Source organism: Excalfactoria chinensis, chromosome 4 (genome assembly GCF_039878825.1).
Source record: "Excalfactoria chinensis isolate bCotChi1 chromosome 4, bCotChi1.hap2, whole genome shotgun sequence".
NCBI lineage: Eukaryota > Metazoa > Chordata > Aves > Galliformes > Phasianidae > Excalfactoria > Excalfactoria chinensis.
Window position 1 is genome coordinate 22066198 of NC_092828.1, and position 26712 is coordinate 22092909.

Genomic DNA, 26712 nt, shown 5'->3' on the forward strand with positions numbered 1-26712 from the left:
TCCGACTCTCTCAAGGCATTGCCCCCAAGCCTCCTGCCTTGGGAGGAGCGCCGTCTGCTCATGCAGAGCCGATCGAGCCTCGGCCGACGCCTCAGAGCCCCCCCCGAGGGCGCGGGGCCGTGCGGGACGCGGCGGGGCGGCAGGTGAGCGCGGGGCCGGGCGACGGGGGCGGCTCCTCCCGCGGGGCGGCGGCGCGGCGGGGTCGGGCGGAGGGGGCAGCCCCCGGACGAGGCTCCGCACCCGGGGCCGCCCCCTGCGTGCCCCCGCCGGGGCGGGCGGGCAGCGCGGGGCGATGGCGGGGCGGCGGCGGCTGCTGCTGCTGCGCTGCCTCCTGCTGGGGCTGCTGGGCGGCGGCGGCGGGCAGCGCGGCGGAGGAGAGTATTGCCACGGCTGGGTGGACGGGCAAGGCGGCTACCACGACGGCTTCCAGTGCCCCGAGGGCTTTGACACTGCGGCGGCCACCATCTGCTGCGGCTCCTGCGCGCTGCGTTATTGCTGCGCGGCCGCCGAGGCGCGGCTGGAGCAGGGAGGCTGCACCAACCACCGGGAGCCTCCGGAGCCGGCGGTCAGCGCCCGTGAGTGCCGCGGGGCGGGGAGAGAGCGGCCGCGGGCTCCGGAGGGGTGAGGGGGAAAAAGGAGAGCGGGACCGGGGAAGCCCGCACGGAGCGGACGGTGGCGGTGTGGTGAAGGAAACGCGGCGTACGGAGCTTCTGTTGTGAGTTGGTGGAAGAGCTGTCAGCAGAATGGAGCTTTGACCCGTAGCTCTAAGGAACGGACTTTTAATTTAGCTCTGATGAGAGCGGTCAGAGGCTCCGTCTCCTGTGATACTCAGTGCCCACCGGGAGCAAAACAGCAGCGTGGGACTTTGGGAATTCCGTGGGGTTTATTTCTAAGCCAGAGAATGGGTGTTTCCCTTGGCTAACGCAGCTTTTCCTTTTCTTTCCTTGCCAGAACCCATCTATGTCCCGTTCCTCATCGTCGGGTCAATATTTATCGCCTTCATCATCGTGGGCTCCCTGGTGGCTGTTTACTGCTGCACGTGCCTCAGGCCCAAGCAGCCGTCCCAGCCCATCCGCTTCTCCCTCCGGAGCTACCAGACCGAGACTCTGCCCATGATCCTGCCCTCGTCCAGCTGCCGGGCTCCATCCCGGCCGTCCAGCACGGCCACCAGCTCCAGCTCGGCCAGCGGCTCCCTGCGCCGCTTCTCCCTGGCCCGCGCAGAGCCGGGCTGCCTGCTGCCCTCACCACCGCCCCCGTACTCGGCCGGCTGCTTTCCCGCAGCCCACACGGCACACCTGGGCTCACCGCCGGGCTTCCTGCAGGCACCGCCCTACCTGGGCTACCCCGAGCCGGCCCTGGGTGGGAAGGGCTGCGCCGACCTCGCGCAGAGCTGAGCGGAGCATCACGGCCTTCAGCAGTGCGAGGACTGACTGCGGTGCTCCGCTGTGATGGAGGCTGACCTGTGGGTGAGCTGCCATTGAGAAGCGCAAGGCCTCAGAACAGTCCTGAGTTCTTCCCCCAGCTTGGATTACAGCTACAGATGTTTTGTAAAGTATTCCGATCTTAGTTGCCTTAATAACCAACTGCTCCGGTGGTTTGGTCTGAGTTGTGCAGAGCACATTGAGATACAACTAGAAAACCATTCTGGGACAAAGTTACACAGTTCAAGGTGCTGTAAGCGATGTTTTAACCATAAATGATATTAACTTTGCTAACAAGCAGTGGCCTCCCTCCACGGCTCCAATAACCAGCATAGTTCTACCCAGCAGCAGTAAGAAGTAACAGAGAGGTAACAGTACTAAACCAGAGTTCTGCGCACCCTAACCCAGCTGCCTGCTTCCATGGGCAATATGAGGAGGTATGTACTAAAGATACTGAAGGCTGTGGTTTCTAAACGTACTGATAACATACCTGAACTCACATTGCATGTTTGTACTGTTGAACTTAAATAATAGAGATAAAATAGCACAAATTAGGCTAGCTGAAAACATAGCGGTCCCGAGCAGTCAAATAATCCTATGCTAGAAGAACAGAAGGTGTTCGCTAATATTTCCACATAACTGCTTGGCATGGGATCCCAGAGCTGGTGCTGCACTGAGGTGTTTTGGAGAGGGACGTATTTATTGGTGGCCTTTTGCTCGGTGCCGTGGGTACGTTGGACGAACTGATCCCGAAGTTCTGTATGTAAAATTAGCCGTGTATAAATGTAAAGCTTGTAATTTAAGATGTATTTACAGCATTGACAGCACTAATTATTTCGTAGTCACACCGACAGCTTATCAATAAACGGTGGTGGAAATCCGGTGTCAGCTGTGTCTGTGCACATACAGTGCTCCATGAACGCAACTTCACTTTGGCAGTGGGACTATTGTACATATTTTCCTGTCAAAAACAGTATTTTGCATTTGTGAATGCTTTACATCTTTAGCTGTGCACCTGTTGTGCAGCCTTAACGTGACGTGAGTCTCTGCAGCTAATAGACTAATTAATATCTTGTATACGCACCTCACAACGTAATGTGGTCGAAAACGACACTGATTAGTTGGGTACTTTAATCTGAAACAGCCACAGGAATACGTTTTGTTTGCCCCCTACATTCCTTCATCCAAGTAAATCAACAAACCAAATGAAAGAAGAAAAAAAAGGCATCTAAATCAAACACACACAGCAAGCCGAGGGGAAAAGGCACGAGAAAAATGGGCAGTTATTGAAGGGCCTCCTTTATAGTTCATTTTGTGACTAATGTGTGGACTTCCACAGGGAAGCTTCTGCAGTGACAGAGGCTGAACGTCCCTGTTTTGTAAGTCCCAGACTCCGGTGTGTGGGATCAGATGAAGGCGTTGGAGCTGGTCAGTACAACAGGCATCAGCGTATCAGTGCTTATGAGACTCACAGCACTTCTGGTCTGAATTGTGGCAAACCTCACTTTGTATTTTTGAAGAGATACTGATAGTTACTTGTTCTTTCTCAAGAACTGAACAGTGGGCTTTTTTTTTTTTCTTAGCAAAGATCTAACAATGTTTCCTTGCATTTATAAAAAATTAATTCTGACAATATTAGCTTTAATGATGTTTTTCTTTTTGCTGCATCATCATCATCATTACAATCCACGATATTTCTAAGGAAAGCATCACTCCACGGAAAACATGTTGCCTTTTATGTAGAAGGATTTGACTGTTGGAACCCAGACCTAACAGCGTATGTGCTCTACAGCATATAACAACATACAGCAGAAATAAATACTGAACTGTATCGACTTCAGTGTGGTTTGGAAATATGTGATACGTCTTCAGTTGGTAGAAACATTTCTCTTGCAGTAAATACAAGCAAAAGAGATCTCACGGGCAGAAGCATCAATGAGATCCATTTGGGCTGGGAAAGATCAATTTTATTTTCTTTAAACATTGATTTAGGCATCAGAAGCGCTGACAAAGGTGACAGCAAGCTGAAATTTGGCATTGCTCTTGAAGATGTGCCACGCGTGAGCGATTGGGAGTTTGGCACAGTTATTGCCTATTAGCATTTGTCAGTGTACATGAGAGGCCAGGCTCCTGCACAGCTGCAGCAGGCGCTGAAGTCGCACCTACTCATGTATTAACGCAGGGACTGATTTTTGCTGTGCTCGATGACAGTCTTTCAGGTGTGAAGGTTTATTCAGCTTAGGTAGAGGCTCTAAGGTTTGACATGTATGTGAAATTCAGCCTCATAGGGAAGAGCTGCCTGAGCTCATTCCCTTCCTCCTCTGATGCTGAGTTTGGCCTCACGAAATGATGGAAAAATGATACAAAGGAACGGCTCTATTGAATCAGGCCTTGAAGCGTATGCTGTGCTGAGCTGCTGAAGGAGTTCTTGGGAATGATGACACCAGGTGTGGTGGGGATGGCATTGTGCAAACGGGCTGACCAAGAATGGTGCATTACTGTTAAAGTAAGGACAGTGACAGTGAGGCATACAGTGCAAGGGAGAGGAAGAGAGGTTGCCGGAATACAAACCCAGCGGTTGAAGTAGTCATTGCCTATGCTGGTCATTTCCAGCGCAATTGGATTTGGGCTCTGAGTTAGAGAGCTGAATTTTCTTCCCAACAAGAAGGACTCAATGGCAGAGATGCTGCTGTGAGTTACAGAAAACATCCATTCTTTCAAAGCCTTCAGATAGAACACAAACGGCATTTTGGTCAGCAATTTTAATGACTGGTGAAGCAGTTTGAAGGGCAAGATGTTCGCCTGAAAAAGAAAAGACCATTTAGGCAGTACTTGCTCACCATCCACACTTAGCAGAGAAGGTTTACTTCATTTGTTGTGGTGAAACTACTTCATTCTCCCTTTGCTGGAGTGACACTGATGTCAAATAGATCAAAATGAAAGAATAAATCAAAATGATCCACAGTGGGCTGATTACTGCCATTCACACACGTTACGTACAAAATGCCGTGACTGCAATTAGCTGCAATGGCATGTCTGAAACCCGAACCTGTGGGCAAATAGGAACAGTGACATGAATTAGATCAGCCCTTTGTTTTGTTTTCTTGTACTAAGGGTTTCTTCCATACGCATCTCCAAAACACATCAGACCTCCAGTGAGCAAAGGAAAGCATTTGATGTGCTCACAGGATTTACTGAAGGATTTTATATGAAACGAGGTATGCAGCATAGCAAATGGCTAGGTACACTGATGGGCTGCTTGTAGTGCTAATGCCCCCAGAGTATAATAAAATGATATATGACAATTTCAAAATTATTTTGCTGCTACTATTAGCATGCAGGTTGACAGTAACATTAAAGATCTGGAGCCAGCCCTTGATGCTGCCTTTCTGCATGCAGCCATGTGCTGTGCAGGCTGCTTTGAAGAGAACTGCTTCTGAACAGTCTGCTGTACTGCAACATCCAGGCAAAGTTTTTGATTTGCAATTATGCTGAGGCTGCAATTCCATGATATGCAGTCTTTGCTAGCAGAGCCAGGAAGAAATGCCTCTCTTCTTTCTCTTCACCTGACTTACGATAGATTCAGGTCTGTAGTACAGTCGGCTGAATGAAATGGTTTTGCTTATGACTAACATTTCCCATAAGAGAAAAGGGTAAGGACTTGAAAAAGATCCTGTATTGTTATAACCTGGATTATATCCTGAGTAATTTCAATGCCGTTGTGACTGTCAGTGTAACAGAGGATGTGGAATTGCCTTAAAGTAGCTTCACCATTACGGATTTTTATTCAGTGGGTGGACACTGTTAGGGTAAAGAAGAATCCGCTACTATTGCATTCAAAGGATACGGTACTTACCACTGCTGTCTGAAAAATGAGGCAAGATTTCCCTATTCTTGGTTTGCCCTTTCTGTACCGCATACTTCTCTTTCCGAACAGGGTAGCAGCACCAGAACTACCTTAGGGCTGGGCTGCAAATCATTACAGTGCTGACTCGCATCTTCTTTTATGACTTCACGTGAGAGCCAAGTAAGACAGCTGAAAGCATCTACTTTAAAAAAGAAACTACATTATTATACTTTTTCAACTTAACACAGTAGTGTAAGTGGTCTTTGATGCTTGTGAAATGCCATTCCGGATACGTCCCACTTCAGAAGAGAAAAAGAATAAGAATGACGGAGATACGTATTTTACCTTGAAAGCAACCCCTTGCACTTGCAACCATTCACTCACTTCAATAAAACATCTTCATTAATGGCAAAGTTTATTTATTTATTTTTTTAACAATTAAAAGACAAAACATTTAAAATTTGCAGTTCAAAACATGCACATTCACCAAATGCTAAATGACATGTAACACTGCATAGAACCAAATGTGTTACTAAAAGAGAATAACTATAAAACACAGTGCATTTAACATCCAGTTAAAACGAAACCTGAGAAACTACCATAAACACCGATTCAAGAAGTCTTCGTTCATGCAGCTTCATAATTTCCACAACAGTTTCAGCAGTAATGGCTCAGTGGGGCTGTAAAACCTCACTTTGCCTCGAATGCAGATTTTGCTTGTACATAGCGACCACTTTCTGCAGCAGTTCATACATATCAAACACCGAAAGTCTTAATGGAAAATTAAGTTGACGTATAAAAAAAAACAACACAACAATATTAGTGCATTTATGGCTTCAGTTCTACAATAAAGAAACGCAATAAAACATAACTTTAAAAAATAGAAAAAAAACAAACATTCTGGTCACAGCTTTTGCAATTACAAACCACACTATTTAGGGAAATGCTTTCATTTAAGCAATCCTCCAAAAGTACCAACCCTCCTATGCACCCAACTCTGCACGCCGTTACTCAGCTGAGCAGCCCTCATACTTACGAGCAGCCCAATTGAAGCCTATGTGAGTAACGGCTTGCATAAGCAGGAACCAGGTTTGGAATGCTAAAATATTCCTTTGTTTAATGAAGACCTATTAGTTAACAGAGAACAAACTGGGGAAGTGAGGGTGGGGGGGGCGAAGGAGCGACTCATTTGTTGAGTTTGCTACCAGTGAAAACATTCAGTACCAAGAAAATGGAATCAACAAACTCATTTGCTTACACAGCGCTAGCTTCTGGCTATACTATGAGGAGACTTTTAACGAAGGCGGTAAAAATGAGGGCAGAGCAACCACCATGCATTGCCTCAGAACACTGAAAAAATACCACCTCATGCAGACGAAATGACAAATTCATCAGAACTACAAGCGCTCTTACACAACACAGAAGGAAACAGGAAAATAACTTCTCTCCTTAAATTTAACACATGATTCCAAATTACTCATAATTCGAGACAGGTTTAAATGTAATGAAAAGCCCTAAGACACATTATACGCATCTTTGTGACACAGGGAATTTCGTGAATGAGTGTGGGCATACAGGAATTTTCTTCTATCTCCTATTGTTTCAAAATATTTTATCTTCTTATACAAATACAATGATGATCGAGTATAAATCTGTTGAAACTGCCTTGCAAAAATAAGTGTAAAATTAGGAATCCGCAAGAAAAGTTTCCAAATACAAGTTAGCAATAAGTTTGTTAAAATTGTTTCCAGTTACTCTTTTGAATCACTTATATATCTACCTATCTATTTAAAAATAATTAAGCAACAGTATTTATATAAGATATCTGATTTCAAAGTGGCACCGCTCCAACTTTCTGACGTAAATTTTTAACACTAGCTTGTAATTATGCAGCGCACATGGATCAGATGGAAAATTCCATGTGAATTCTGTATTTAGTACAAATCTGAATTGTTAAGCAGTGAGAACAAATGCACTGTTACAAACATTTTTGCCCACACTGTTTTTTTTTACTTCAAACAAACAGCCGCAAAATCCCCTTACCTTAACAAAGAACAAATCAGATGACAACAGATCATATTACTGTGTACTTCACAGGAAAATAAGGCGCATATTGCAGATTTGATTTAAAGAGTGGGCACACATCGGTAGGTTGATCTCATGATTAAAATGAAGTTGTACACAAACGTACAAAAGCGTGGTTAGAGTTGTTACATTTTCTTTTCACTGCCTCTATGAAGCAGTATCTTCCTACCACTAATTCCAGACAATACATAATATGCGGCATGTGGGAAAAGTATAGAGAAAAGAGAAGAACGCTACGACAGAAGTGAAATTTGAGTAAAGATGTAAATATGAAACAGAGACAAAATTATACTATCTCAAACAACTTACGGTCTAATTGAGAGCTGTTTCTGTTACATTTGTAATACAGATAAATGAGGGATATACTACGTGTCATTTTCAACAAGCTGCTGCAATGGGGCGACACTTTAAATATGAAGAATGACTGCTCTGGTAATTCTCTCGCAATATATTATAGTGAATTTATGGTGCTCACATAAGTTCTGCAAGATCTGTAAATAAACCACCTTGAGCAGAAAAATAATAGTTTAGTTAGAAAGAGAGAAGGGCTGGACTGGGGCATTTATAAAAGAAAAACAGCATCATGGTTAATTTCAGAAATGTTTTCAAGTTGGCCATTGTCCTTTCGATGACAGAAAAATAGGGATCCCCATTTCAGGAAAGGGCCATGCCCCCAAATTTTTTCTTCCTGCCTCAGGTCAAGTGATTTGCCCCTCCCATATTGATCCATCTATTTATCTCTGCCTGAAATGGCTTTTCTGAAGGCAGTTCTTGTCTGCATGACTGACTGGCAGTACTGTTTCTAGTGGGATACGTCCCCTTTGTCCTTGTGTCTTGTTTTCTCTTCTGTTTAGAGATCACTCTGAGAAAATGGGAGGAAGACATTGCATAACATGCATGTGAAATGCAGGCTGCCTTCCCATTGATACGCCTCCTGAAATATGTACTTTCATATCGTTTCTGTCACTGGGGTTCTGATTTGTATTTCTAAGCTTCTTTTAGAACAGTGCACAAGAAAACTGGACAGCGCAACGAAGTTACATGTTAAGTGTTTAGTTAGATGAAAGGCAGAGAGATGAAATCACCTCTATTAAGTGATGTTATAAGATTTTTTTAAGACCCACTGAGGACAGCAGAGAAGATGTATAAATATATGGCCTGTTGCTTGGTTAGTTGAAATTGGCTGAACTGGAGAGCAAAAGGAAATTCTTAATGTAGCAGATCATGAAGGATGTCATTGTTCTGCTTTTCTGTTTAGCTGATCTCCATTCAAGGAAATAAAGTATCATTTCTATACAATGCACTGAAATTTAATTAAAAATGAAAGCATCTGTTTCTATGGAAAAATGTATTCTAGATGTAATTACGATGGCATTTAAAATCAGAATTAACACAGACTAAAAAGAGACAAGATTTAACTAAACTCTGACCTTAAAAAAACTTTTTGTTGTTTGAAACCTGATGGCCACTGAATGGCAAGCTGAGAAATACCAACTATAACTACCTAAAAGCAGCATTATCACCATACTCTTACTAAGAGACTTTTAATTTAACTCCTCTTCCATCTTTCTTTTAATTTTTTTTTTTTTTTTTTTTTTTTACTTTTTAATTTCTTTTTAATAAAAATCATAAGTGTATCTTTCTCTGCAGTCACTTCCTCTCTGTTTTTGATTAAAGGTGCATGTATAGGTATTTTGTATGATCAGTATGTTTGAAAGAGACTGCTGAAATGCTATTTCACACCTTTATAGGAAGCAGCTTCAGCGCAAATAAAACAGTACATGCCACATAGTACTGCGGGGCATGCTTTACTCTGTATTTCAATGAATGCATTATTTTAGTATAAAAAGATTGAAAATGCGATTACTTTTTAAAAATAAATTAACAAACTTGCTACTGAACCTACTGTATAAGCAGATACAACTATCAAATCAAACTGCAAAAATAATTAATGTTTGATAGGGGAAGTAAGGCAGTGCAATCCTTTACAGTTTGAACATAAATAATGTGTACTCAGTTTTACAAGGTGGCAGCCATTTTCAACATATGCACTACTAAATGAAAATAAGGGAAAAAATTCTATAAGGCCAAGGGTGCAATACTTGCACTTTTGAAAGCAAATGCCATCAAGGCCACTCACATGAGACGCACTGCACTGTAAATCCTTCTCTGCAAGTGCAAAGACTCAAGCATGCAGTTCTGAGATCAGGACTGGTGTTCATTTCCTTTCAAAGGATTTCTGACAACAGAAAACATTTATGGAACTTCTTTGGCAAGCGTTTTTAGGCTAGTTTGACACAAACAACTATAAACATCTCGACTCAAAATCTTTCTTAAAGAAGGCGAGTGAACACCATTAAGATACTATTTTTTCAGCACTTGTTGAAATCGAAGGCTTGTTGTCAACTGCATTTAAATATGTTACCACTTAAAAACCTTCACAGATGCCAATGTTCTGTCAATGTGAAGTATGTTTAGCGATCTGACCATTACCTTCCAAGTACATAACCAGTATTGATTCAGCTTCATTGTAAAATAAGCAAGCTGGCAAGATACAAGGTAAATTCCCATCTGTTTACAAAGGCTAAGCGAATACCCGGTAAAAAATTTAGAGATGTTGTGTTACAGTATAGTTGCACAGTGCTTATGTCTACTGAATACACAAATCCAAACTGTATGGAACAAGACCATCACAGATCTTAAAATTGCTGATAACTGGGCCATGGTCACAGCTCCAGCAAAGATCTAATAGTCTGTCTCACAAAAGCAACTTATGAGGCCTGAACATTGAGCTGCATTCTGTCACCATTCCTCAGGCCTTTGTTTTGTGGTATCATAAGCTCGTATTACTTCAGACTGGGAAACAATTCCATTTTCATCTTGAGAGAAAGCATAGCCATCTGCAGATAAAGGAAACAGGAACCAATTAAGTTTTTATCACAGTTTGCATATTCCTCAGTATTTTAAAACTTTAATTAAAGCAACTTAGCAAAGGTCAATGAAGGTGAAGAGTACAGGGAGAAAACCTACACCATTCTTACATAATTTTGCAGTTATACAGAACTCTGTGCAAAATCTTAGGAATGAACAGAATATTAACCACAGTTAAAGGATATGGTGTACTGAGTCTACATTCAAACATGAATATGGTCACATACATTCTCAGTTCTTACAAACACAGCATCTAATAATTGCATTCTGTATGTGTCTTCCTTTCTTTTCTTCTTCACAGACTGAATTTAAGCAATGTAAGGATGCTTAAAGTTTAAAAAATTAACTTTAACATTCCCTTGTAATTCAAGAAAATGCATAAAGTAATAATGACGAGATGTTAAAAATGAGTTCTATACAGTCTGTAATACATAATAAAGGCATAAATTTTAAAGGTGAGCGCTACATGTACTAAAAGCCACTGCAACAAGTATAAGGATACTGCATCTGCATCTTTACTACATTAAAAACGAAAAGTGGAGTTTTACTTCTATGCTATCAATGGATATTAGGTTCTTTTTTGTTGTTATTTTTAAGGTGAACACTTACGAAGCAAGTTTTGCTGCAGAGAATCAGAGCGATACAGGTTCACATGGTTCTTCTTAAAAACATTCTTCAGTAGTTGGGCTCTTTCAGTTAAGCTAGAAAGAAAGCAGACATGAAAAAAATTACTAGTTACTGTATTTCTTTCATACTTTGAGTCTGTTTAAAAGGAATCAATTATTAAAAGAAAAAATGTTCATTTTTTTGTTTACTATTTGTGCCTGAATTAATTATTAAACCGATGATTAAAAGCCTGTGCAAGGGCAGATTATGAAGTCCAGATCCTTGGTATTGTTTTTTATTTCTTGCAGTACACGCAAAACATCTGTCTGAAGTACTGCTATGCACTGACAATACAAATAAATGAACAATACTGTAAACATTTGAGCACGATTCCTTTAGAAACATGTGGTGTAAAGGGAAGGTGCTGGCTTTCTAGAAGTAGTATGGGCTGGTTAGTGACAGGCCATATTTCTTACAGAAAGAATGGTTCAGCTTCTACTGAAACAGTACCCTAGAGGGGATAGGAGAGAAGATGGGGGAAAAGTTACACCAGGCTCAGGACACTGTTAATTTTGGTAACATACTGAAGATTCACAGGCTATATTAAAAATAATAATAATAAAATCATAACAAAAACACTGATTTCTCGCTCTGAATTTGCTATTCAGACTGTGAATTAGAGCTTACATTTTACATCTCCAGTGCTCAAAAATCCAGTCCCTCCCAGTGTGAACCGGTCTAAAAACGAATTAGTTTGCTTAAATCTATTCCAAGTTAATAGTGATTTTTTATTTCATTTTGTTAATTCTGCTCGTTTATCAAAGTTGTCTCTCTGTTAGGATATAATAAACATGAGGGATTTACACATACCTAACTCCAGTGAGTTCTGACCAAATTACTCCTCACTACTATTTGTCAATTAGCTAAGCAGTCTACCTTCTTAGACTACCTAACTAGCCTACCTGAGTGGTAAAACTGCAACTAGATTCCTTCCCTTACTAGACTATCATTCAAACCTGTAAATCAGAAATGCTTATTACTCCTTCATTAAGCTCTCCTTTATTGTATATGAAGCTGAAACACTGGCAGAGACTAGAGGTCTGCCTCCCTTTTCTGTTTCCCTACAATCTGGTGGTTAAAGCATATACCAGGAGGTCAGAGCTTGGCAAGAAGGAAGAGAGAAATAAACCCACATCCCCACATCCATAGAGTAAGGCTAACCACAAAATCTACAAGGTAAGTGGATGGGTGGGCTAAACTGCTTTTGGGGCCACGTTTTGGATGGAATGACTCTTCTTTATAAAAAGGAATTAGATACCAACTGCAAGAAAGCAGGCAGCATCTGCTGGCTGAGCCAAAATCCCAAGAAAGGAGGATTTAGAGTACTGAGACACACCCTACCTGCCATGTTTTCAGGAGGTAACTCTTTAGCTCTTTTTGAAAAAGAACAAAAAAAAAAAGAAGAAGAAAAAGAAAATTTCCTTGTCACTGCTCCACCAGGCAGTGTAGGTGCCTTGGTTTTCAGTTTGGAGCTACAAACTGATAATGTGATGAGATTCTGAAAAACTGGAGACTGAGGTTTAAATTACAAGGTGATACACGGGGTGAATAAATGAACACTTTCGCATGCAACGGGAGGGAAGAGAGGTGAAAGTCCATACAGATATTCTGATAGGGACATAATCTGTATCTCCTTTGCAGCACACCTGAGAAACCTTCCTTAGTATTAGCAGAAAACAGAGTATTTCAGTGAATTTTTTTTTTTTTTTTTTTACAGGTGTTATTTTCTAGTACAAAACTAATTTATTAAAAGAACAGTAGACCTATTCTAGTGTTTTAGTACCATCATTATCACTTGCTTATGTTCCAGAATGAAATATTCAAACTGACCAAGAGCTAAGCACTGAAAATACCACTGTAAGTTTTACATGAAGTATGCACATCTGTTTATGTATAATGAAGTTTCCACTGCTTAGAACTGATTGCTGGTACGGAAAACACAAATAAAGTAGGAAGTAATTTTGGAAAACAAAAGTGTTTCCAGCTATTCAGGTATTAAATTCTGCTCTCTTGCTATACTTGATGAAAGAGCACAGGCTCTTTATTATGAATCATCCTTTTGCCATCCAAATATTTAAAAATCTACATGCAAAGTCAGTGAAACATAGTTCCATAATTAACCAATCATAGCAACTAAGTGACTGTGCTCATCATGTATACCTGTATGGAAAATACTAACTAACTAAATACTAGCTGCATTTGAACCTGTTATATTCATTTACAGAAAAACTGTTACTACGTCGTATAATCCTGACCAACCATGGCTGGTTTAAAAATTAAAACTTTCCAAGGTGCTTGAATGAAAAACAATTATTATACAAAGCAGCATTTGTGGCAAATATCTCTAAAGATTGGGTTGTTATTTGTGCTATTGTTGGCCTATGTAGTAGAAATATTTTTAAGGTAAGTAATATTATTGCTGTTTCAGGTTACTTGGCAACTTATGAGATAAAAAATCCCTTTTTCTACTGTAACATAGAAAGGTACTTCTAGAGTTTTTTTGCACACTAGGAAAAAATATTAATTGGTGTCACAACTGTTTGTCACAGTTGTTCAGTCAAGCTTCTGAAGATCACAGAATCACTAAGGTTGGAAAAAACCATTCGGATAATCTAGTCCAATCATTTACCCATCTCCATCATGCCCATAGTCAGGATCACTGCCCAGGCTGCCTTGGAAAAAGATTATGATCCACTCTGGTGCCACAGCTCAGATGCTGGGACCCTGGTGTGTGCAGACAGATGGAGATGGAGCCTCATGTCCTGGGACACCCCTGGGATGCTTTGGGATTAATGGGATGCGGTGAGAGATGCATGTAAGTCACTTCATCAAAACATTACTTTAACAAGGAATACTTCATCCACAAAGAGTGAAGTTTTGTCTCTGCTACCTGAATCAAAAACACCCCCCAAAAAACATCATCGAGGAAACAAATCCTTAAAAGACACTAACATGAATAACATCCATTGATTTGTATGTGAGGCAGACGCTTTTATACACTTCAAAGAATACAGGACCAAAAATGACTTTGAGGAGAATAAAGAAAGATATTCTGGTGGGTAACTGAACTATCTTAGTGAAGCCTTCCTATTTACTTAATTGTGACATAAAGAGATGACTGTAAAACCAGTGGTGAAAACACCAAGTTCCTCTAATCTAAATACGAATGGATGTGGGAGAAATTCTGGAAGTTGATCAGGAGCATACTGTCTACTGAGCATATTGAAATAGCTGAATTTGGGAATGTGTGAGCAACCATGGTAATGAAAGTACAAAAGACTGAACAGATACATCACCTTACTTTCTTCTGCAGCTACAAGATGTCCCCCTTTCAGCACTTCCTAATACTAACTCCTGCTTTCCTTTCTGTAACTTATTCTTCTACCACTCCTTGTGAAATAGCATATAGCATATATTGCTTCTGGCTCACAGGATATACACATTGATATATGAGCTAACTTGCAGGAAGATCCTGCCCTGATGCTGCCTAAGAAAGATTTGCAGCTGGAGTGAGGCATCCAAAGTAATCAGCTTAGATACTCCACCCATAGGAAATGTTGGCCATCATCTTGGTATCCAACATTATTTAGTCTCAACTAGGTAAATTCTAGTAAGATGATTCCCACAGAATTGGAGGAAGGATACCATAAGATTAAAACAGACATGAAAACTGATTATCTTTATGAACAGAATGTGCTTCCTGAAAGAATGTGCTTCCTGAAATTGGAACTATAATAAAAGAAATGGCTCCTTGCATTTTTATGGTCTCTGTACATGCAAACCTTTCTTCCTATAAAGCCTTCTCAGTTTAGCCCTTAACCATGAAAATACCAGAGAAAACAGCAGTAAAAAAATCAAAAAAAGAAGAGGAAAATCAAATATCGACAGCTTTGGCTTTTTAAAATTTCACAGAAGTCATAAAAATGAAGGCAAGGAAAGAAAGTCCCAGTTCAGTCAAATGGCACTAATGTAATGGAAGTGGGTAGTGGGAGGAGAGTACTTCGTTATGGTCAGCAATTATTGGTTACAAGTTATGCACTAATTAAAAAGATGCAAGTATTTCACTAAGCACACACTAAGTTTACATATGAAAATTGTTCAGTTTCTCAGTTTTACCTTCTCCCTTTTCAAATGACCTGCCCTACACATAAAGGAGAATGCAGTAAGAGAATTGTGGAGGGTCAAGTTCAAGTTATTTCTTACCTCATAAAATCTGTTCAAATTTGTTTGCTCTTGACTAGCATTAAATATAGTGCCAGTTTGCTCTACTTAATTTCAACATGTCCCTGACAGATTTTGCTGTTTTTTCCTATGTTACCAAGGTCACTTTATTTTATTTATTTTTATTTTTTACATGCTTAAGCCCAATTTGTAACTATATGACTGAACGTTACAGGTTTAAACTCCCTATGCTTTAATTGTTAGCACAAAGTGACAGGTTTAAAATTTTATCATCTAAGCTCATGGAAAAACATGCAGGCTGAGTAGACCCAAAATCTTTCTACAGACACCGACACAGAATGCTTTTCCCTCTATTTTTTTTCATGGTATTGGAAAGTAATATTTTGCCTTTGATACACATATGAAACTCAATCATCGTTATTATTATTACTGATTTTATTATCATACAGAAGCCATTAATTTGTAGATTTTTACAGTACCTCTTGCCATGTACAACTGCCCCAGGATCCTCAGACTTTGCTTCCAACTCCTGAACTTCATCTACCAGTGTCTTAAAAGTAGCTCTTTTTACTCTGAAAGTAATACAAAATACTGTCAGATTTATGATTTTTGAATCAATCACATTATTTTAACACATATGTGCATTCAATATACAAATCCACTTTCCTAGGTAACTTGAAATTTAGCTTTAAATGAATAAATACGATAAAGCAAGTCTGAATAATATATTTCATCATCTGTTCTTGCAAAGCAGAAACAAAAAACAGGCATTACAATTACTTAAGCATTTAAAATGCTAATAACATTTATAACCGGGTGTCTGAGACTGAACAGGACACCAGGTTTGTCAAAAAAAAAAAGCTGAAAAACAATTTTATAAAATCAACAGAGCTCTATTTGCTTTTCCTACCGTTGTAATTAGAACATGCTATTGCTGTAATTAAGAACATGCTTAAAATTCAGTACTTTTCCCATAAACATCAGTACTTTTATACTCACACTTTGTACACTACATCAAAAAGCAAAGCTGTCATGGGAATACATAAAAGTCCCATCCAAAACACTCCAGAGCTGAACATCATAGCTGCCTGGAAGAAGAAAGCACAAGACATGATCATGTTACAAAGAGAACTAGAAAAAAACCCAACAACTTAGAAACATCAGTGACTTGGTTGAGACAATGAAAATCAAGTTTAAACGAACCGTTCTAGGATGACTAATGTAAAATACAACTTTAACATCTTTCTAAAATCCCTTGACCTGCCACAGTAATGCAGTAGACAGTAAGCACTAATTCATGTGAAGATGACAGTAAAAAGATCATGCTGCTCAGATCTTTTAGAGAAGGGGAATCTACATCTCCGCATCCCTGTTCTATATTACTGCACTGATAGGAGCGTTTTCCATTAAAATTAGATTCAGTGACCCCCCTCAGGCCCATCTCCCAAACTTTGTTAATACATCTCTCATTTGCAATCAATCCTAGCAGCTATAATGATTACTGATCCTTGCTATGGACACTGGATGCTGCTACAGTCATTTTGTACTGTAACTCAGACTGAAGTTGAACTGTCTCCAATAGAACTCTCTCTGCAGCTGCTCTCACACTGCTATAGACTCCTGTGCACAAACTGCTTAAAGATGAGAACTAACAACTAATTTCATAATTACGTAAGTATGTAACATGGCCTTAAATGAACATGTTAATACATAGTGGAATACTTGTAAGATATGTTAATGCTCTCTGCTCTGTTTCTATTCTTATACACCTTCCTCTATTAATACACAGGAATTCCTTCTTTTTGTAACTCGTCTATTAACATACTAAAACTAAATACAAAACAAGCACCAAAACATATGGACTTCAGAAGAAAATCTTTATTCTACCATTATAAGTACAAGCTCAAGTATTTACATTTATAATAGTATGGATGCAAAGAATTAAAAAAGCATATTACTGGAAGATTATTTTACAGCCAGTATTAAGACACCTCTGTAATGAAGTTAGATTGCACAGAGGTTGGAAACAACATTGCTACGCAAGGATAGTCTTTGAAATCCTTGTATCATTATTTGGAGACTAACTCCTCCAAAAAGCTAAATGTTAGTGTCTAAAATAAAAGTTAAAACTCTACCATTATCATTAAGCAGAACAATGTAAGCTTGCTGTGGCTGAAGCCCAACTTCTGAACGCTTATCTCTGAAGATTTTAGAGTTATATGTGGCATGTTACGTGCGTAAAACCAAAGATGAATTATATTTTTCAGAAACAGATCTCATTTTCATACCAGCAAAAGCTCCTTTCACCTCATTTTTGTATCCAAATTTCAACTGATTCTCTGAGAAGCGTAAGAACTGAATATCTGAACTGAAATCTTGGTGAACTTTTGTCAGCTGTGTTGAAAGGACACAGATACTGCCCCGAGATTTTAGTAATTATTTTTGCCAGTGGTTGCTGGAAAAGGTATAAATACTGAGCAATAACGGGTTCAAAAAACCCAAACCAATTCACAGCTTCAATGGGAAGAAAATAAAAAATTCTTTTCTATCAGGACGTGAAGAGTAATGTATTTGTGCAGCCCGTTTATAAGCAAAACATTGACTTTTGACATAGGCGATTAAATACTAATTTCCTAAGAAAACAGCTAATAGGAAATGTTTATCATAACTATATTTTACAGGATACTTTATAATTAAATAGAAATTAGAGAGGATAACAGTTTCCTAAACAAGAACAAAAAGCAGAAAACGTCACAATTTGAAGTAATTGCAACCGTTACTTCCTATCATTAATAAAATTTTTTAATTTATAGGACACAACTAAGAGCTGTCCTTCCATTAGCCACCCCGTATTAAATGTTTGCTGGTGAAACAGCAAAAGTGATAATGTAGGTCTTAGGATGTTAATTCTGACCATTGTAATGCTAACTATGAATGAAGGAACAACTGGCGCCTACTATTCAGTCCATCCAGCCTTTGGCTTTACAAATGAACAACATGAATTGAGGAAAAAAAAAGTTTTTCTGCGTCATATTTGAAAGCCTGTCAGATTTTTTTTTTCTTTTACAGAGTTAATCCAAACCTAAAAGATTTAAAGCCGACATTCGCGTTAAAGACAGAGGGCCTCTTTGTATTTTTTGGATGAAGAGGGGAAAAATAAAATCCCACAGAGGTATTTCCTTCCTTTCTGTACAAGAAAGCTCCCCCCTCACTCTGTAGAAAACATTTTTGTCTCTAACTTTTCACATCTCTCTACACATAGGCAGGTCATCTGGGAAATGGCAAACCAATGCTTTCCAGACAATGGCACTAACAGGAGCAGCCTGTTCTGGGGCCGGACTCTGGCTGCCTCTGTTCGTGGTTTACAAATTGTTCCTAATGTGAGAGATTTGCGGTCTATGCCAAGTTTTCCCCCCTTTAGGCCTTGTGAAACCAAATGGAATCTGCCACAAAAGTGGCTCCCAGGGGAATTCAGAAGTAATCCAAAATGAGAGCTGGAAAGCCTAGTTTATTGTAGGACTAACAAATCCTGCAGGGAAGATAAATAATTTGTCATCTGTACAGCTCATGCTCAATATTAGGACTTTCTAAAATGAATTAACACTGCTTACAAAGCGCTACACGCAGGCTTATATTTTTAAAGAAAAAGGTGGACTGAAAATCACTCCTGGATTAAAAATCCTGGAGGCAAAATGTTTTAAGGGATGGACTATTAGGAAATTACGTGCCAAAATGAACAAAAATATTTCCTTTTTCTTCACTATGAAATGCTCTTCTGAAACAGCTATTAAAGATTTAAAAAACAAGTAGCCTTCAAAAAGTAACAAGTGAAAGACAAAAGAAGACTCATTTCATCTGCCATCTATCGTCTCCCCATAAACCACAGAACGATTAAAATAATATCTCTTCAACACCCACAACGGTTGGTTCAAGCAGTTCAAACCAACAAGTTTTTCCTTCTCAGCTACCTTCAGAGGCAAATTCCTCAGTTTTAGTTATGTGTTTCTTTTCATAGATGTCAAAGTACTTAGCACTGTAATACTAAAACAGATTTGCAATTAATTCCCAGTGCAGCAAAGTCTCCACAAGGAGCTGTGGTCATGCCTGCAGTTTTTCTTTGCTCTTTGCAGTTCAAAAAATAATCCCATAGGTCCTATTAAATAGGAAATTTGCTTATTAGGTGACTTAAAAAGGCAGGCCCCCATTTTTTTAAATGCATTTAAAATAAAAACAGAAGCTAGTAGGCAATTAAGAAGCAGATAAGGGGATATTTGCAGACGGAATTCAGTTCTTACTTCAATGATTCCCCTGTGAGACAAGAAAAATGACTACAATGCCCGCTGTCACTTTTTCCCTTCGTTTCTCTGATTTTCTTCAGCTAAGGAGACTACTAGGCCATTGCATGGTCTTCCCTCATGGCACATAGGTACAAATGAGAAAAGCTATCCCTCAGAGGGATGGTTCCAGTTATATCAACGCAAATAATAAAGAACATTTTAAGTAATAAATGCACACAGCTTACTATAAATCCTAAAGCTTCAAGAAGCATTTCTGTGATGACAGAATCTAAACATTAGTGAAGTCAGTAGAGCAATACAGGTTTGTGAATCATCAGATTAGCATTTATCTGACCACAGTAAGACACTTGAGTCCAGAAAAGGATTAAATGCAAGGATGAACCTTACTACATATTTGCAGGACTGGCTTAGGAGTGTTTGTTCATTCTTCCCTTCTGAGCTACATTTACATTACAGATACTTAACTCTCTCCTTGCATTTTAAGAAAATCTAGATAATTTCAATAGTTATGTAGCCTCTAGAAAAGCAAAAAAAAAAAAAAAGAGCACCAACAACAAGCAGCCACCAAAGAAGTCCACAATGATAAAACAGAAAATATATACAGGAACAGCAATAACTGGCTAAAAAAATATCTAGTACTAAAGACTAAGTACAACTCTATTGTATGGTAGTAAGACTCAAAACAGGGACCAACCAAAGGGAATTAAATGGAGACATTATTGATAAAGTGGAAAAGAAAAACTGCTTATGAAAATTCCTTACTTTTGGATTCCAACAGTAAAAAATTGAAAGCAAACTTTAGGTATAAACATAAACAGTTCTGCAGACACTGAGTTTTTGATTTTAATCTTAATATCATAATTCTTACTTTAGTAAGTTTTATAGTTTTTAGCTACTTCGTGAATCAGAAGGGTGTACAAAAAAAAACAACACCCCCCTAAAAATTCAGAGCATAAAACAGTATCAAGAGACTCAGGATTAGTATGAGTGTAAAACAGACATTAAGTTGCTTATGCTTCCCTCCCAGTTAGATCTTTTCAACTTGAATCACACCCATATTTGTTTCAGAAAAAGAACTTATACTAGCATAGAAATTTAGCATTTTTATCACTTTAATGGAAATAATCTACGAGCATTGGATTCTACTGACACACATTCAAACAGTTACTCTGTTTAGGTGACATAAGTTACAGAAACTTCATTAGTTAATGCATAGTTACTGCAAGAAGATTCCACAGACAAAAATACAGAACAACTTAATTGCAGCATCACTTATTTCTTTCAGGTGCTATATTGCACGGTATGGCAAAACAGAAAAACAAACATTTCTCCCACTAATCCACTCGATGACAGACTGGAGATGTGTTTTGTTCAGCATCACAGAACAGTTTTCTGCATATGGAAGAGTTTATACAAAGTAAATATTGAATAAGAATAGATTTGTAATTTACTTTTAGTTACTTGTACAATATTACATGGCTTTAAAATGAGAAAATACTGTAGGTGTGCTTGAAAATGTATTGAGAGTATACTCCATGTATTCTCTTTGCAAATGCTATATGTGAAAGAATACTCAGTCAGTGCAGAAGAGATTCATGCAACTGGCTTACTCAGATCTACAATGAAAATGTTCTTTTTGTAGTTTTCAGTGGCACCTTTTCCCAAATGAAATGGCTTTCCAGTTTCAGACCAGGTAAAGTCACAGCACTGTGAAATTAAAGAATGAATTTGGATACAGGTTGTTGTCAGCAGTTTTAGCCAATGAGTAAATACTGGAGAAAATAAGCAGTTCACTAATCTAATCCTATGATTTTTACAAAATCTGTCCATTATTAAGGAAAGAAACAAACCGAAAGAGCAACAAAAAAACTCAGACATTCCCTTCAGCATGTTTTGTTCGACCAGGCTGAGGCAAAACAGACAAAAAGCTACTGAAACATTGGTCAGCTTGTTTCTTTAAGTTCTGCTAAACATATCTGGATAGTGCAAGTCTTCAAATGTGACTCACACATTTGAAGGAATCAGATAAGCAGCGTTTGCACAGAAAAGTAGAGATGTCCATGTGCATTTCTTTCTACCACACCATAGTATGTTTCACAGCTGTGAATCTTCTAGTTTGAATACTTATAAGACCCCTGGGACTTTCTTCAGCAAAACCCAGAGAATCTGCCCTGAAGGCCTCCAGGATAGCATACAAAACCCTGGCTCCCGCCTGAGGCACTGTATTTGTCAACAGGACTGTTTTAGTCTATAAAGAATATCGCTCAAAAAGCTAGACGAGTTTTTAAAATGAGCACTTAAGGTCTATAAGAAGTTTAAAAAAGACCATTCCAATGTCACAGGCCTCTAGCTATATTCTTAGAAAGAGAAGCAAAAAGCAACCTCTCCAACAACTGTGTGCATGCTACTCTATATACATAAGCAAACACACCAATTCCTACTAACAGAATAACTAGGTACATTTCAATCACAGACAGATTTTTATCCAAATTCATTTATTTAACTTAGTAACTCATATTACTTTGGTGTCGCATGGAATCCAAACTGCAAGAGTTATTTACGTTTCCTTGGCAGAAACCTCACTTTATGAGCAACTACTTTGCAAAGTTTTTAGGAAATGCATTCCTTCCAGCATCACCTTTTGCTCACAACTTCAGAGACAAAACATGCATTAAGTAAAATATCCAGCTATTTCAACTGTGAAGTAGTGAACTTTATGCCCTACCAAGTGCAACACATCCTGCTACCCACATTGTCCTTATTGCTACAGCCCTTCTTCTCTCTTGAACAAGACAATGTAAAAAAAAAACAAAACAAAAAAACAACCGAATCAAAACCACACACGACAAATTCCAGATATATTCTGAAGTTTCTTCTAAAAATATAGTGTGTATGAAGAAAAACACTTAGGTACAATAGCTATAATTACTTTAATTTAGAAAAATGTACGTAATTTTTTTGAGTAATGGAGGCAACAAGTTAACGTAAAATCTACCTATATACAGGAATATTAGAGGTTATAACAGAAAGGAAAAACAGCAGGAAATTGTATAATTTTCATCCTTTTTCTTTGGTGCCCAAGTACCGAAGAAGTACTTAAGTACTTAAGTCAACTCCTCATGTCTTCCACTGTAATTTAGTACATACATAAATGACTACAAACTAGTTTTCCCATAACAGTTTATGTGGGAGGAGAGATTTGTGGGTCTGATTTAACTCCAAGCAAGGGAAGGATATTCACTACGTTTCGCCCAATGTGCAGGTGTTTTTATATTGCTGAATTACATGACAGAAGCAAAGTTAAGAGCACCTGCTCTCTTACTTGTGTGTGGCTTAATCTTGATGCGCTTTGAGAACAATCAGAAGAGTTATCTTTCTGAAACAGTTATTCTCACCTTCTTATTCCCAACAGCCACACTTAGAAACAGATGCTAGTGTCTATAGAATAAATACTAAACTTCAGATGTTTTTGGAAATGAATGGTTTTGAGAATTTGGGACAGAAGTTCAATTAGAGCAGGACAAGCAGCAATTGCGTATCGTTTGTGGATGTAGTACTATTTGCAATAGTCATAATAGGTTTACACAAGCAGGATAATAGTAAAAGGAAAAACAATATTTACACTTAAGGATTAAAGAAATGGTACACTAATACATTTCAATCACAACACCAATTGAAAAGTAAATGTGTGGATGATGATCAGCTGCTCATGCAATGTTGTGGCAACTCAAATTTCTGAGGTATACTAGTTTCAAAGACAGCTTTAAACAGCACATGTAGTACATTGCTTAAGTATGAAAAGTCTCCAGCCAAGTCAGTGCTGTAATTTTGAGTTCTGAATTCAGTTAAGTCATCTCTTTAGAAAAGTAAAAGTTGCTGTGTACCTGTGATGCAGCTTATTTGTCAACTCTTCCTTGCTAGACCATATAATCACAGCATGTTAGCTAAGACTTTTTTTCAGAAGAGCAAAATTTCATTCTGTTTTCAATAAGCGTGACTTCGACATTGAAGGTATAAAAAGAAGTAAATATCCTACATACCTCAAGCTAAGAGAAGGATCCAATATAAATCAGGCTTGAACTAAAACCTGTAACAGTATTCTTTGCGCACATGTGGAGATTAGTTAAAATATACCTTACCTCTCCTGACATATCAGGTGCCATAGGAATGACTGGCCACAAAGAAGAGTAGATTCCAAAAAACACCACCCAGAGTGCTATGCTGCCCCAAATAGCTATATGGCTGAACTGTTAAAAAACAAAACAAAACAGTCATTGTAGATTTATTATGACATAAAAAAGACCTTTGCTACTTACTGTTTATGATGTATTTCTGATATACCTGATATATAACATTCCCATGCCTACTGTTAACTGTTATAGTCTCTTAAAGGAAGCTTATATTTTCAGCAGCAATGTCATTTACATTTTAAACCATTTTAAGCTCAATTACAAACAATTCAGTCATTTTATTTTTCTAGGATGATTTCAAGCCTTACTCCAAAGTCCTTTTCACTATTCACCATTTATTTAAAGTATGTATTTTCTGTCTTCCCTTGAGTTACCACAATTTGATATTACAGCAAAAGCTAGAAAATTGTAGAGACATAATAAGAAAAAAAATAATTCATCCACCATACTTCACAGTGCACTTGAGAATGTGATAAGGACATTTGCTTACCAAAGTCCAATAAGAGGTCTCTAATCCAGCCTTCAAACACACAGTTAGAACCACAAACTTTAAAGAGAGAGTGAGAGAGGGGGATTGTTATTAAAGATGAGACTCTTATCGAACACATACAGAATTTATTTATATGGTTACTATTTCAGGAGAACACAAAATAAGAGGTTTAACCATTTCTGTAATTTATGTTACGTTTATTCACACAAATAAGAGAAAGGATAACCAATCTTCTCAACTTAAATGATATTTTTTAAAATAATATTCAACAAAGTACTGTCTCTGTGTGACTACACACTGGTCAACACAACAGGTTCCAGTGTTCCAATGCAATAGAAATTAACAAAACGAAATACAGTCATTTCTATACAGAGCTGCAGAAGCTACGGAATGGCCTGTCTGATTTAAAGGGATGTGTTCCAAAAATGTAGAATTCTCAGCAGCTCCAAAATAAAATTATTTTACACTGCTGCTAGCTTTTTCTGTAAGCGTGTGAGTTTAGATCTGAAGTTTAAGTGCCCATTTGAAATCACCACGTAAAAGGAGACTACAAACTTTAAAAGGAAATGCAAGTAATGAGCAAGTAATAAAGTACGGAGGATTATTAGCCTCAAAAGACAGTCTTCATTTGTTCTATCTGGAATACTCTTGTTTTATATTAGGAATCTTAAACATTTCCCTTGCCTCCTAGAATGCTGGAAGTTTGCCTTTAACCAAGTTGCTAGCTTCTCTTTCTATGTTATTTTGGTTAACTGAGAGGTGTGTGAAAAGTGTTCCAACCGTAGTTCACTGCAGTCAGTACGAGATCATAAATGGCCAAAGTATTCCAACCGTACTTCACTGCAGTCAGTAAAAGATCATAAATGGCCTTTAGCTATTGAGAGGATGACTACAACTTTCTACATAAAGAGAGATTCTGAAGCTACAGACACTTGGCTGAAGACTTGCAATTCTTTAAGTTTAATTTAAAAAGTTTGTTAAATTCAGCAGTACTTTGTTCAAGAGTCACCTTCACCAAACTCAGAAAAGCCAGAGCCAATGCTGACAGTCCAAAACCTCTCTTCTGTGTACAAAATAACACACTGAAGCAGTTTTACGTCATTTCCCTTCTTCTTTCTCATTTTTCATCTTTACTTATTTTGACTCATTTTTATGGAGCAATTTGCGAACACATCATGTTATTCTCCTGTATGACATGCTCCATTTTCATTTAGAGATGAGCAGTAGATGAAAATCTACAATCCAACAGCGATGAGCAGTCAATAAAGCTGTTTGTCTCTTTCCTTTGAAATTTACAGAAATAAGTTTTCTATTCACTAAGGAAATAACTGATATAATTTTAGCATGCTTGTGAACAGGTATTAGAAGTTTTGCTTTATCTACAGTCCAAAACACACGAGGCCAAAAAACTGAGCCACAAAGACCAAACTCTAATAGCTACATTTTAGTTTCAGACATTTATGATTTAAAATCCGGTTTATTGGCCACACAGGCAGCTTCAAGGAGCCTCAAAAACTCAGAAGTAATCTCCTTTTATCAGAAGCTGAAAATCACTAGTTAAATATATCTGACAAGTCTTGCACTGTATCTGAAGCACAGAAGGATAAAAAATCTCACTGGAAAGCTTTCACCCTACCTACCGGATTATGCTTTTACTTCTGGAGTATTTCAACTACTGCTGCATCAATAAGGATGACAAAAAACCACCAAAACAATCCTCCCCCCCAAAAAAAAAGAAAACAACAACAACAACAACAAAACAGTGCCACAATTTCATTATTTAAAAATGGTGTGAAATCTCATTAGGAGAAAATTAAGGACCATGATGAGTGTTATAATTAACTTAGTCTATCCAGTCATGGTGCTGTGTTTGGATGCATGAAAAAATGAATTACGGAGAAAAATACTTCTCAGTATTACATGTGCTTGTTACTGTTGAATCTGTCATAAGAAGAGAAACTATCCTTTAGGGTCAGTTTAAGAAGTCTCATTGCATAGACTGTGCAGACAAAACAAAAACAGTGAATGCTGCTGTCAAAGGAGATAATGACTGTGTGAATAAATTCTCTCTTTGCATTACAGTGTTCCTCATCCCCAAACTGAAAGTCTCTCATATCTTCAAGATTACTCAAGATCTGGAATTCCTGTGCAAGGACAGGAATACCGCAATTGCAACACACGCTCCTCCCAAGATTTTCAATGTGAAGGGAAGGGAAGCAAAAGAAAGAGCTGGCTGTCTGGACTTAAAATGGTGAAGTAATAGTTTATTTGGAATACTTGACCATTTTGTAGGATAGTATCCATCAATTAAGACTCTCAAGACAGTGAGGTTTCAGTTCTCTAAGTAGAAAACTAGTTGCAGAAAGTGACCTCTAATGATTCATGAACACAGTCTGACAAACAGTAACCATCAGCTCCACGTTATGATAATGAAAGCATCAGGAATGAAATAATTTTGCAAGGCAGTGGAAAATGCTACTGTAAATCTAAAAAAGCAGGCTTTGATGTTCATGAACCACTGATTTAACAGATAATACTCAGATGTGCTAAGATTTCAAGACTGCCATCAGTTGATGGATGACAGTCCAAATACTGTAAGTAA

At 38.5% G+C, this 26712-nt stretch overlaps 2 protein-coding genes across 3 annotated transcripts in view; one reads left to right on the forward strand and one right to left on the reverse strand.

Moving 5' to 3' along the window:
• Positions 1-270: 270 nt before the first annotated feature.
• On the forward strand, positions 271-2299 carry SHISA3 (shisa family member 3). Its single transcript, XM_072335418.1, has 2 exons — positions 271-575; positions 952-2299. The coding sequence occupies exons 1-2, from the start codon at positions 293-295 to the stop codon at positions 1392-1394; spliced, it is 726 nt and encodes a 241-aa protein (XP_072191519.1). The 5' UTR covers positions 271-292; the 3' UTR covers positions 1395-2299.
• A 3367-nt stretch (positions 2300-5666) lies between these two features.
• The window catches only part of ATP8A1 (ATPase phospholipid transporting 8A1), an 88753-nt gene continuing 67707 nt past the window's right edge, over positions 5667-26712 (reverse strand). For both annotated transcript variants that reach the window (XM_072336723.1, XM_072336724.1), the window contains exons 32-37: positions 24111-24167; positions 23570-23677; positions 16132-16220; positions 15612-15704; positions 10894-10985; positions 5667-10253 (exon numbers count right to left, since the gene is read on the reverse strand). In XM_072336723.1, coding sequence (XP_072192824.1) covers positions 10156-10253; positions 10894-10985; positions 15612-15704; positions 16132-16220; positions 23570-23677; positions 24111-24167 — 537 coding nt within the window. In that variant the 3' untranslated portion in view covers positions 5667-10155. The remainder of the gene's footprint in view (positions 10254-10893; positions 10986-15611; positions 15705-16131; positions 16221-23569; positions 23678-24110; positions 24168-26712) is intronic.